This window comes from Prionailurus viverrinus, chromosome B3 (genome assembly GCF_022837055.1).
Source record: "Prionailurus viverrinus isolate Anna chromosome B3, UM_Priviv_1.0, whole genome shotgun sequence".
Lineage (NCBI taxonomy): Eukaryota > Metazoa > Chordata > Mammalia > Carnivora > Felidae > Prionailurus > Prionailurus viverrinus.
In genome coordinates, this window is record NC_062566.1 from 41,450,860 (window position 1) to 41,464,831 (window position 13,972).

At 35.8% G+C, this 13,972-nt stretch overlaps 1 protein-coding gene across 1 annotated transcript in view; it reads left to right on the forward strand.

The window, feature by feature from the left end:
• The window catches only part of ADAM10 (ADAM metallopeptidase domain 10), a 137,540-nt gene that overhangs the window by 104,603 nt on the left and 18,965 nt on the right, over nucleotides 1-13,972 (forward strand). The window contains exons 9-11 of the mRNA XM_047862744.1: nucleotides 2,400-2,563; nucleotides 8,557-8,740; nucleotides 13,745-13,895. Coding sequence (XP_047718700.1) covers nucleotides 2,400-2,563; nucleotides 8,557-8,740; nucleotides 13,745-13,895 — 499 coding nt within the window. The remainder of the gene's footprint in view (nucleotides 1-2,399; nucleotides 2,564-8,556; nucleotides 8,741-13,744; nucleotides 13,896-13,972) is intronic.

Consider the following 13,972-nt stretch of genomic DNA (forward strand, 5'->3'; position numbering starts at 1 on the left):
GCATGTTATTTCCTAACTTCTTCCTAACTCCTATCATAACAGTAATTCAGATTTATATTTTGTTGCCATATATTTTCTAATGTTAAAAGGAACAGGGCAGCAATTGTAGTGTCATGACATTCTTGCAAATCTATTTTGAATTGCCATCTATTATATGCTTTATTAAGGATTATAAATATTAGATTTTTTTTTTAATTTTTTTTTCAACGTTTATTTATTTTTTAAGACAGAGAGAGACAGCATGAACGGGGGAGGGGCAGAGAGAGAGGGAGACACAGAATCGGAAGCAGGCTCCAGGCTCTGAGCCATCAGCCCAGAGCCTGACGCGGGGCTCGAACTCATGGACCACGAGATCGTGACCTGGCTGAAGTCGGACGCTTAACCGACTGCGCCACCCAGGCGCCCCAAATATTAGATTTTTTTAATGGTTTATTAACTTGGTTGTAACTTTGTGTATAGAAAGCTAATTTGAAATAATTTGATCACTTATCAGAATATCCTAACATTTGATTGTATTTAAATAAAAAACAAAGAGAGAAACCTTTTACATGTGAATTCTCACTAAAAGTCTCTAACAGAATTTTAAAAAGAACTATGTTCTTCTCAGTATAATATACATAAAGATGGGTTGGTCAGCCAGTTTCTGATTTTCCTGTTGTTGTTTTTCTAATTTCTTATGTTAACTGCTTTTAGATGTGCAAGTACTTTCATTTTGATATTAAGCTTTAAAGTTCCTATTATTGCAGAGGTGAACTACAAAATGATTTAATATGTATAATAAAGTAGCAATATGGCTTCACTTTTTTTCTTTTTATGTTTTTAAGTTTATTGATTTATTTTGATAGAGAGCGCTCATGCATGTGTATACACCCAAGCAGGGGAGGGGAGGGGCAGACAGAGAGGGAGAGAGAGAGAGAGAAAATCCCAAGCAGGCTGTATTAGTGCAGAGCCTGACTCAGGGCTCGAACTCACAAACCGTCAAGATCATGACCTGAGCCGAAGTCAGACTCTCAACAGACTGAGCCATCCAGGCGCCCCAGTGATATGGCTTTTCTTTTAAAATTTGAAAGTATTCTGGAGACACATTGGAAAATGATAATTCAATTTTTTGAACTTATTTTGAAGAAAATTTCAAACCTGCTAAAAAGTTGCAGGAATAGTACAGTGAACTCCTGATATATTAGTCAGGTTTTTTCCACATTTGCTTTATTCCCCTTCCATCCCACCCTCTATCCATCCATTCCTCCTTCCTTCCTTCCTTCCTTCCTTCCTTCCTTCCTTCCCACCCACCCCCTTTTTTTATTACCTACTGGACATAATTCTTTTCTTTTTTCCTCTGCTTTATTGAGGTATAATTGACAAATAAAATAGTAAGATATTTGAAGTGTACAATATGATGATTTGATATTCATATACATTGTGAGAGGATTTCCTCCCCTTGAGTAACACATCCATCACCTCACATATTTATTTGTTTATTTTCGTTGAGAATATTTAAGTTCTACACTCTGCAAATTTCATTTGTACAATATAGTGTTATCAACTATACACATCATGTTATGTATACATTAGCTACTTAGACCTTATTCCTTCTATTTTTTTATTTTTAATTTTTTTTAAAAGTTTATTTATTTTGAGAAAGAGAGTGTGTGCAAGCTGGGGAGGGGCAGAGAGAGAGGGAGAGAGTAGACTCCATGCTATCAGCACAGAGCCCTATGTGGGGCTTGATTTCACAAATCGTGAGATCGTGACCTAAGCCGAAACCAAGAGTCAGATGCCTAACCAACTGAGCCACCCAGGCGCTCTGACCTTACTCATTCTATAACTGGAAATTTGTACCCTTTTACAAATCTCTCCCTGTCCTTCTCTTCACTTGCCCACCAGCCCCTGGCAACCACTAATTATTTTCTCTTTTAAAAAATATATTGTGTATTGCCTTTCAGGATAGTGAATTACATACTCCTATGCATCACTGCTATTATTTGTAGAAGTGACTTTCTCAGAATCTACTTGAGCATATTTTGTTCAACTTTCATTTAAATTAAATGTAATTTTTTAACATGAAAAGGTATATAGGCTTTGACAGCATAAATACAGATATATTCAGATTTAACAGAAACTTAAATACTTGTTTTGCTAAATTGATGGGAGCAAAAATTGGGGAATACTTCGATTATGAAGAACATTTTATTAAGGGCCTTGTTCTACATCCTGGCACTTCCTTTATGTGTACCACTAAAACTTACTTGAAATGACTTCCTAATCTTGGACTAAAAAAGCTTCTGAGTACTTGATATAAGTGGGATATATAACATGTTTTAATTTAATATAGCATATATTAGAAAGTTATTTTGAGGGGTAAATAGATGCTAATTTAGCCATCTTCTGTTCTGAATTAGGAAGCTCTGGAGGAATATGTGAAAAAAGTAAGCTGTATTCAGATGGTAAGAAGAAGTCCTTAAACACTGGAATTATTACTGTTCAGAACTATGGGTCTCATGTACCCCCCAAAGTCTCTCACATTACTTTTGCTCATGAAGTTGGACATAACTTTGGATCTCCAGTAAGTATTGTCTAATTATTTGATTTTCAGAAAGTTACTAACCTAGCTTTTATGTTGAATGATTTGTTTGTTTGCATTGAAAACAAGTACATGTGAATGTTTAGGGATTTTTTTAGTTGAAGTATAGTTGACTGATGTTAGTTTTTATATATTGGAACACACAGTAATGTCCTTGACAATACGGAAAGGGAGGAAGGTAGAATATTTGTGAGTCAAATAAGAAGAGTAAGCATAACAATGCAGGATTCTATGAAGGCAAGGAATTTTGTCTGTTTCATTCACTTCGCTGTCTGCTGATCCTAGAACAGTGCCTGGTATGTGATTCATTCAAATATCTGCTCAGTGAGGATCACTTTTCATTGTTAAAAGTACATTTTGAATGTTGCAAACTTGGAGTGTTTTTTGTTTTTTGTTTTTTAATTTTTTTGCTTGGTTTCTGTTAAAACGTTACTGTGGTTTAGTAGATTTATCTTGAGTGTGGAGTGGAACGCGGTATTTAAAAATTTTTCAGTATGAAAAATTGTAACATACAGAAAAGTAGAGAAAGATGGTACAATAAATTCTTACATGCCCATCGTCCAGAGCAGGCATCAACACTTCTTCCGTAAAGAGACTGCTAGTAAGCATTCTAGGTTTTGGAGACAATACATGTTTTTCTGTTGTTTTTACAATTCTGGAAACACGGGAAACCATTCTTAGCTTACGCCATATAGAAATGGGCTATGGGCTGCCAGTCTCTGATTTAGATGCAACAGGTATCAAGATTTTGCCACATGTCCTTTCTGTATTTCTTTCTTTTTGTAAGGTATTAGAAGCAAATTTATTCATCCTTACATATTTCAGTATACATTTCTAAAGAAATAAACATTTTCTTACATAACCATGATGTGGTTATGATACCTGACAGAATTAACAATTCTTTGGTATCATTTAGTCCTCAGTTAATTATATTGATGTTCAGGGGACCTAAAGCTTAATGCACACACAAATACAAAATACTGAAAGATAATCTCTTTGTGATTTTGGTAGGCTTATTAAATAACAAATTTGAGAAAATTTCATTTGACAGCTATACATGAATTCATTTTACTTGCACCATATCACTTAAAAAAATGGAAGTTTTCATGAGTTTAGAAAAACAGTAAATACTTGGAGCTTCACATCCTCAAATGCACTTCTCTAATTTTCTCCCAGTTTGTAAACTGGAAGTCCCATCTCATTAAGTTGCAAGCCTTTATTCTTCTAAGTCTCTATTAGAAATTGATAGATTATTATCAATGCTCTTGGATAAACTGTTTAAAATGTGTTCAATCTCTCTACTTCTTGATTGCTTCTATGATCTGTTCTTTTGTTTGTTCTGTTCTTGAGTTCGATATATATTTTTTTCAATATATATTGAAAGCGTTATAGAGGTTCAAAACCCAATGTGGTTTCTCTTTATGTAATCGGACTATTGTTTATGGTTAGTTTGCTTTTTCAAGGGCAAGTAAATATTCTCTTTTCTCTCCCAGTCCCTTTGATTCCAGCCCTTACTAGGGGAGTTGTGGTATCCTTTAGCTACTGCTCTGTCCTTTAGTCTAGGGCCTCCCAATTTTTAATGTGCATACAAATTACCAGGGATCTTAAAATACAGATTCCATTTCCATTGGGGGAGGCAAGTTTCTGAATTTTTAAGACACTCTCAGGTGATGCTGTAGCTGCCCCTGGTCTGCAGACCACATGTGGAGTAGGAAATCTATAATCTGTTCTCTTCATTTCCTGTGTAATCTGTTCTCTACCCAGCTGCCAGAGATTTTCTTTTTTTAGTATATTAATTTCATATTACTTAATGCTTTTTGTTTAATGGATAAATTGGTTCGCATTCTTTGCATAGTCTGCTATCTTTTCCTCATACGAGATTACTTTTAATGACTCTACCATGCTCAATCACACCCCATTCCTATGTGGGGTAAATATTTATAAGTACTTTAATAGAGCAGCCAGAACCATAAATTCCTGAGCCGATCCCCTTTGACATCTTTATCTGAAATCTGTCTTTATCTCTCCTGTTGTACATCTGTACTTTGTCAGTGCTACTTTCTCTCTGAGTGGTTCACACTGTCTCTTTTATTTATTTATCTTATCCCAAATCTTTACTGCACACCTGTTGTTAACCATTAAAACTTTGGGAAGTTATAATCATAATGACACTAGTTTCTGTCTCTCAGTATGCAAGTTATGTGTTTACTCTTACCAAAGTAATCGTTGTCTAGGTTATAGTTCTGATTGTTTTGATCATGTCACTTGTGTTTACAACCTTATGTCCTGTACCTGCTAATATTGCTGATACAGTTTCCTAATCTTAGCATTTAGGGCTTTCCATCATTTGGGTTTAAGTATATTTCCAGTGTTAACTGCCTTCTCGTGTCAAAATAAGTAATTTATAGTCCTTGAAAATTTTCCTTCTGCCAGAAATCCAGTTCCTTCCCATCTCTGCCTACTGAAATCTTGATCCATGTTATTATGTAATATAAATTGATATAGCCCCTTTTTCAGTTACTTGTCAGTAGATATCAAGACCCTTAAAATGTTTGATCAGAAACTACCACTGGGAATCCAACTAAAAGAAAAATGCAGAATCTGTCAAAGATTTATGTACATTAAAAAATAAAAAGTACCCACTGCAGTTTCATTTTTAGTAGCAAAGAATTTTAAGCAGCCTAAATGACCCCACAATAGGAAAGTATCCTGGAATGCTCTGCAATCATTTAAAAATCAGTGCTTGCCTTATACTGTTAAGCTGAAAGAAACCATGTATGTAATTGTACAAATGGTATAGTTCAAATTTTGCATTAAAATATGGTATGACTAGGTACAAGTCAGGTCAGAAATACTGTGGACCGAACTGTTAATAGTAGTTATTATGGTTGGTTGATTATGATAGAAAATTTTAATCTATATTTTCTAAATTTTCTAAAAGAGTATGTATTGTTTTTACAGTCAGAGAAAAGTTTTTCCGTTTTCTTGTCAAACTAAGATTAGAGTTTCTTTGTAAAACTGTTTGAACTCTCAGCACTTTTTGGGGTACGGTCAAGATAGCCTGTATATTCTGTTGTATGTTTTGATTATTGGTGTGTTTGTTTGTCCCCTGTTGTGAGGATGACAAATACAAATAGCTGGTAGTCTCGTTTATAACCTGTTACTCTTTCCATTGCCATTAAGAATGATCGATTACAATGTCCTTTGGGCTAGTTAAGTAATAATTGATTAGTGATACCTGTTTGTTTGTGTGTATGTATATAAGCAAGTAAATAAGCAAGCAAGCTATGTGCCCAATGTGGGGCTTGAATTCACGACCCCAAGATTAAGAGTCACACACTCTAGGGGCGCCTGGGTGGCTCAGTTGGTTAAGCGTCCGACTTCGGCTCAAGTCATGATCTCGTGGTTTGTGAGTTCCAGCCCCGCATCGGGCTCTGTGCTGACAGTTCACAGCCTGGAGCCTGCTTCGGATTCTGTGTCTCCCCGTCTCTTGGCCCCTCCCCTGCTCATGCTTTGTCTGTCTCTGTCTCTCAATAATGAAAAAAAAAAAAAAAAAAAAAGTCACACCCTCTACCAACTGAGCCAGCCAGGTACTCTTCATTAACCTGTAATGGATTTATGGGACAAAGAGACTAGGCAGGGATATCAAAATATGCTATCTCTTTAAAGTAGATTGTAAGGCCTTTAAGGGCTAGGGATAGTGCTTAACTCATCCTTGTATTTTTATATTCTGTTTTAGTTCCTCCTAGAATACTGGACACATGCTAATATTTATTGAATTGAAATGTATAAATATTTTGTGATAATATCAAGAGTTATACAGTATTGGGATTTATTTTCTTTTTCTAAAATTCTAATGCTGAGAATAATTTCAGTGTCCTATATTATCATAAACCAAATTGAATTCTATAGAATGAAAATATAAAGCAAGCTAATATTGGAGAACAGTAAAGAATTGTTAAATGCTGAATGTATTTTCAGGAGAACAGCAGGAGGTATCATAAAGAATAAATGTGATAGTAGAGGTCTTATTTTTAAGTTGCTTTTTAAGTTGCTTCAAGGGTTGCCTGGCTGGCTCAGTTGGAAGAGCATGTAACACGATCTTGGGATCGTAAGTTCAAGTCCCATCCTGGGTGTAGAGATGACTTACATAAAATAATAATAATAATAATAGTAAATCTTAAAAAAAATAGTTGCTTCAGATTAGGGAGTAGAAAATGAAAGTAACTTAGATGGGCTCCAAGAAGAAACAGAATGCCCTTGGGCATTCTTTCTTTCTGGAGGGTAGAATTGTATTCAAATGACAATTTAATTAAATAGAAGAACTTTACTCTAGGACCCAAATATGTTCACCCTTTCTGACAAGTTCTGCATTGTTGTTTGAGGAGCATTGTGAGGTTTGTTTGTTTGTTTTTTAATGTTTGTTTAGTTTTGAGACAGACAGACTGACAGAACAGGAGTAGTGGAGGGGGAGAGAGAGAGGGAGACACAGAATCCAAAGCAGGCTCCAGGCTCTGAGCTGTCAGCACAGAGCCCGAATGCGGGGCTCGAACTCATGAACTGTGAGATCATGCCCTGAGCTGAAGTCCGATGCTTAACCAACTGAGCCCCCCAGGTGCCCTGGTTTGTTTGTTTGTTTGTTTTTTTAATGTATACCTCCTGGGGGAGGAAGGAAGGAGGGGGAAGCTTCTGTGATCTGGTAGTATTCTGTTAGTTAATCTCAGCACTGGTCACATAAGAATATTTACTTTGAGAAAACTCATGGAGCTGTAGTTGGTACTTTGCACTTTTCTGTATGTATCTGATACTTCAGTAATATTTGCCAACACCATAAATATTTTGTGTACATGTACATGTACGTCTCCTGTTTTATTCTGAGAACAGTGTTTTAGTTTTACCTCTTAGCTTTTCTTAATTTTCATTTAAAAATAGCATTTACTTATCTTTTTTATGTACTTAGTTAATAAGTCAACTCTGTTAGATGTCTATCTTGTATGTACTTAGCCTCATGCCATTCTCTTTTGTTTCCTGTTTTTCCCCATCTCTGTCTTCTCTGAACTAGTCATAGTAAAGAATGTCATATATGTTAAAGAATAGTCATTTTAAGTTTATATTCCTGTTACTAGTTTTGAAAGTAGGCAAGCTTATTTTTTTTTCATTTTTATTGTTTTTAATTTTAATTCCAGTGGAGTTAACATACACTGTTATATTAGTTTCAGGTGGACAATACAGTGATTCAGCAATTCCATACACTACTCAGTGTTCATTGTGATAAGTGTACTCTTAATCCCCTTCACCTATTCCATCCACACCCCCCTGCCCACCTCCCCTCTGGTAACTATCAGTTTGTTCTCTGAAGTTAAGAGTCTGTTTCTTGGTTTGTCTCTCACTTTCTCTCTCTTTCCCTCCTCTCTTTGTTCATTTCTTTTGTTTCTTAAATTCCACATGAGTGAATTCATATGGTATTTGTCTTTCTCTGACTGACTTATTTCACTTAGCATTATACTCTCCAGCTTCATCCATGTTGTTGCAAATGGCAAGATTTCATTTTTTATTGCTAAATAATATTCCGTTGTATATATGTACAACATCTTTATCCATTCATCTGTCAGTGGACATTTGGGTTGCTTCCATAATTTGGCTATTGTAAATAATGCTGCAATAAACATAGTGGTGCATGGTGAACTTATTTTTGATAGACTTTATCATGGTTTGTCCTCCATTCTACTTCCTATTTACAGAGCTATAAATTGTTGTGGCTAGACCTGCACTCATTTTTCCTTCCCTTCTAAGACAGGACCCCTAAAAGAGCAAATTGTTTTCCTTCTCACAGTCTAAAACAATTGTAGGATCTTTTTTTACAGGAGAGTCCACAAGCTTCCATTGTTCTTCTGGTGAGAAAATTACATTCAGTCAGATGACCCGAAAACCTTATTTTACTTCCTGTTTATGTAACTCTATATTCTGTTTGGCAGCATGATTCTGGAACAGAGTGCACTCCAGGAGAATCTAAGAATTTAGGACAAAAAGAAAATGGCAATTACATCATGTATGCAAGAGCAACATCCGGGGACAAACTTAACAACAATAAATTCTCACTCTGTAGTATTAGAAATATAAGCCAAGTTCTTGAGAAGAAGAGAAACAACTGTTTTGTTGGTATGTATATTTTCCCAACATATATTTTCAAACATTCAGAAAATTTGAAACACCCATGCACCTACCATCTGCATTTAATAACTATTACAACTCTGCTGTATTTACTCTGTCGCTGTTTATTAACTTATCCATCCCCTCCATCCATGTTTTTTGTTGTAAAGTGGATTGTAGACATAAGTGTACTTCACTCCCAAATACTTCAGCCTGTAAAATTGACTAAAGTTCAGTATTCTTTGTGGTTCTTCTTTTTTTTTTTTTAATTAACATAAGTGAAATGTTGTACCATAAGTCCACCATTTAATGAGCTTTGACAAATGTATTTACCTGTGTAACCTAAGCACCTATCAAAATAGAGAATATTTCTGTCACTCCGGAAAGTTCTTTCATTTCCCTTCCTGGTCATTTTCTTCCCCCCAGGACACTCTCATAGGCAACCATTATTCTGATTTATTTAACTATAGAGAAATTTTGCTTGTTTTACTTCATATAAGTGGAATCATATGGTTTTTATTCTTTTGTGGGAAGAAAAACCTTATGCTGCTTTCATTCAGCATATTTTGAGATTCATCATTAGTGTTTTGTTCTATTTTATTGCTTAGTATTGCATTGTATGAATATATCACACTTCACTCATCCACTCTTCTGTTGATGAACACCTGGGCTCTTCAGGTTTGGACAATATGAATAAAGCCACCATGAAATTCTTGTTTTCTAATGGTAAAGAAAAAAAGGTATAAAACATGTATGATATAAATAAAATAAATAGAAATAAAAAATACACAAAATGTGTATCTAAACTAATTTTAAGTTATAATTCAGTGGCATTAAGTACATTCACAGTGTTGTGCTACCATCATCACTATTCATTTCCAAACTTTTTCATCCCTCCAAATAGAAATTGTGCAATCACTAAGCAGTAATTCCTGCTTCCCTCTCTCCCTAGCTCTTGGTAACTTCTAATCTATTTTCTGTCTCTGAATTTGCCATTTCTAGGTACCTCATATAGGTGGGATCAGACAATATTTGACCTTCCATATCTGGCTTATGTCACTTAGCATGCATTCAAGTTGTAGCATGTATCAGAATGCCATTCTTTTTATGGCTGAATAATATTCCGTTATGTGGATATACCACATTTTGTGTGTCCATTCACCTGCTATGCTTCTCTTGTGGCATTTAATGTGTTCTAAATATTCTACCTTGTATTACGTGTGTTTGGGTTCCTGTCCTGTTTGACAAGATGTAAGTTACCTGAGGGCAAACACACCTCCCTCCGTCCTGCTAATTCCCTCACTATTCTCCATTTCTAAAATTTTGTCACTGCAAAAATGTTATATAAATAGAATCACATAATATTTAAACCTTTTGAGATTGGCTTTTTCTCACTCAGCATAATTCCCTGAAGATGCATTCAAATTGTTATCTGTATCAGGAGTTTGTCTTTATTGCTGAGTAGTGTTCAATGGTATGGATGTTCCACAGTTTGTCTAAACCACTCACCTGTTAAAGGCTGTCTGGGCTGTCTTCAGTTTCTGGCTATTATGCAGAAAGCAGCTATAAACATTTATGTGCAGGTTTTTTATGTGAACATAAAGGTTTAATTTCTCTGGGATAAATGCCCCCAAATCCAGTTAATGGATCAAATAGTAATTGTTTGCTCTTATTTATACAGAACTCTCAAAGTGTTTTCCAGCGTGGACGTATTAGTTTAGATTCCTATCAGCAATGTATAAGTGATCTGATCTCTCTGTATCTTTGCCAGCTTTTGGCATTTTTACTGTTTTTATTTTATCCATTCTGATAGGACAGTGATATTGTGTTGTGGTTTTTGTATTTGTATTTTTTCTGGTGAGTAAAAATGTTGATCATCTTTTCATGTCCTTATTTGCCACCTGTATATCTTCTTTGGTGAAATGTCCATGTTTCGTGGCCATTTCTCATTGGGTTTTTTTCTGTTGAGTTTTAAAAGTTTTTTTTTTTAAGTGTGTTTGTTTGTTTGTTTATTGTGTGTGTGTGTGTGTGAGAGAGAGAGAGAGAGAGAGAGAGAGAGAGGGAGAGAGAGAGAGAGAGAGAGAGAGAGAGAGAGAGAGAGAACACCAGCGGGGAATGGGCGAGAGAGAGGGAGACAGAGGACCTGAAGCGGGCTCTGTGCTGACAGCTCAAACTCACGAGCCATGAGATCATGACCTGAACTGAAGTCAGAAGCTTAACCAGCTCAGCCACCTAGGCGTCGAGTTTTAAGACTTCTTTACACAGCCTAGATACTAGTCCTTTGTCAGATATTGATCTGCAAATATTTTTTCCCATTCTGTAGCTTGTCATTTTATCCTCTTCCCAGAATCATTCCCAGAAAAATAAAATTTTGGTCAGGTCCAAATTTCGATTTTTACTTATTTTGATTGGCTTTTTCTTTTAAGGCCTTCTATTTGTTTTAAAAGGGCATATTAAAATTACACTCATGTTACCATTGTTGTTATCACTGGTAGTTTCTCTAAAACTTCTTAATGTAGAAGTGCTGCAGAGATTGTTCATTTGTAAACCGGGTTTTCACAATAAACTTTCTGATTGAAGTGGTCTTTTAAAAATGAGATATTGTTGGGGCGCCTGGGTGGCGCAGTCGGTTAAGCGTCCGACTTCAGCCAGGTCATGATCTCGCGGTCCGTGAGTTCGAGCCCCGCGTCAGGCTCTGGGCTGATGGCTCGGAGCCTGGAGCCTGTTTCCGATTCTGTGTCTCCCTCTCTCTCTGCCCCTCCCCCATTCATGCTCTGTCTCTCTCTGTCCCAAAAATAAATAAACGTTGAAAAAAAAATTTTTTTTTAATGATATATTGTTTTATAGGTCTTATGGTAGGAAAATTTCTTAAATTGTAATGAGATATGTATATATTATAATTTTTGCATTTAAATTAAATTAAATTTGCTCCCCTATGTGTTATAGCTTATTTGAGGTAATATTTCTGTGTGAGATAAAAACCAATGTGTAGTAAATATTGCATCAGAGGTTTTCTAACTTGATCATTTTTCCTTTTTTCCTGAATTACATGTCACATGAATTCTGAAATGATTATTACTAGACCTTAGAAAAATCATTTTTATTTACTTGGTATATATGTCCATGTGCATGCTTCTAGTTCTAGAGAACAAAAGAGGTGGTATAAAATGAAAGAGACGGATAGAACTTCAGTTAGCTCTAAGATTTCCTTTAATATTTGATGTGGTTAAGGATAAGAATGCACTTTCCAAATACAAAGCTAGTCTTTCTAGAGTAGTTTGGATTCAGATATGCCTTGTGTTTAAGATGTGTTCCCTTCTATTTACTCAGTTCTCAATTTGAAGCCTACAACTACAACAGTTGTGCTACAACTGTTTCCCACATTGATTTGATGTAGCAGAAAGAGCAGAGCATCACATTTTAGATCTCAGAATCCTGGGTCTGGTCTGCTATTTGCCCATACTGGAGCGTGTGGTTACAGCAAGTCACAGGCTCTCTGAAACTTCGTTTTCTTTTCAGTAAAGTGAAGACATTTGATTTTTATCATTTCCCTACAGATGGCTAAAGTTCTGTGATTTTATGAACTTAAAAGAGTAACATTCCTCTTTCGATTTTAAGCCCCATTGACAAAATTAAAGAACTTTAAAAGACCCTAAAATTTTTTCTAAAATTATTCACCATGTTTAGACCAGACTGTCTAACTTTAATGAGCCAAGATTTGATCCAATATGGCTAGGCTCTGTGGGAATACAAAAGATATAAATAATATGTGGTTCTTCCCTAAAGGAGCTTGGGTCTAGCTGAGGAGCAAAATTAACATACGTTTAAAAAAAATATTTGTTGGCTAGGATACAGTCAGCCAAACACAATGTGGGAAATTCCATTAGACAAAATGATCCAATTTCTTTAACAAGTAAATAGTGTAAAAATAAAAAAAACAGAGGGAGTCTGTTGTTATATATTAAAAAAACATATGACACATATCAACCATCCACCAAAAGTAGGTATGGGGTTGAGGAGCCTTGTGTGGAACTTGGTTTAAATAAACCAATTGTAAAAAGACAGTTGAGGAAATTGAACATGGATTGGCTATTAGATGTTATTAAGCATATTGTTAATTTTGTTAGATGTGATGATGCTATTATGGTTAGATTAAAAAACAAAAACAAAAAACGCCTAACTCTTAGATTCATCCTGGAGTATTTACAAGAACAAATAAATATGTTAGGTGGAATTGTTTATAGCATTTTGTTGATAGTTGTTTAAGCTAAGTGGTACATGGGAGTTCATTGTATTTATTCCTTTACTACTTCTAATGTGAGTTTGAAATTTTTTGTTAATACAAAAGGTTTAATTTTTTCTGGGTGATAAAGCACTAACTTAATTCATATTTGTGTATGAATTACACAATATGTAAATAGTGCAGTCTTTGTTTAGTAAAGTTGAATGTGGCGTGGCCTAAATAGATATTACCATTCCCAGAAGGAACCTTCGAGGGGACCAGGGGGACCATAATGTCAAATTGTTTTACTGTAAGAAACTGAGGCCCCACAAAAAGGAAGTGACTTGCCCAAGGCTACATTGCTAGTTAGTGACTGTGCCACTGTGAGAATTGAATTTACATCTCCTAATTTCTAGATTCCTGGCTTTTTCTACTTTTTGTATTCATCAAGTATCCCTTCTTCCTTTGTAATGAGGCTCTGAAGAGTTTGTGGATTTTATTTTTTTTATTTTAATTTTTTCTAACGTTTTTATTTATTTTTGAGACAGAGAGAGACAGAGCATGAATGGGGGAGGGGCAGAGAGAGAGGGAGACACAGAATCGGAAACAGGCTCCAGGCTCTGAGCCATCAGCCCAGAGCCCAACGCGTGGCTCGAACTCATGGACCGCAAGATCGTGACTGAGCTGAAGTCAGACGCTTAGCCGACTGAGCCGCCCAGGCGCCCCTGTGGATTTTAAATCAAATTAACATGTGCATACAGTGCTTACTTTGTTTTATTTGTTGTCTTCAGAATCTGGCCAGCCTATTTGTGGAAACGGGATGGTAGAGCAAGGTGAAGAATGTGACTGTGGCTACAGTGACCAGTGTAAGGACGAGTGCTGCTATGATGCAAACCAGCCAGAGGGGAAGAAATGCAAGCTGAAGCCTGGGAAGCAGTGCAGGTACCTGGCCGGTTCTGGTAGTGCTCGTGCTCCTGTCAGTCATCTGAAGGCACTTAGGACTGATTTAAAACTGACAC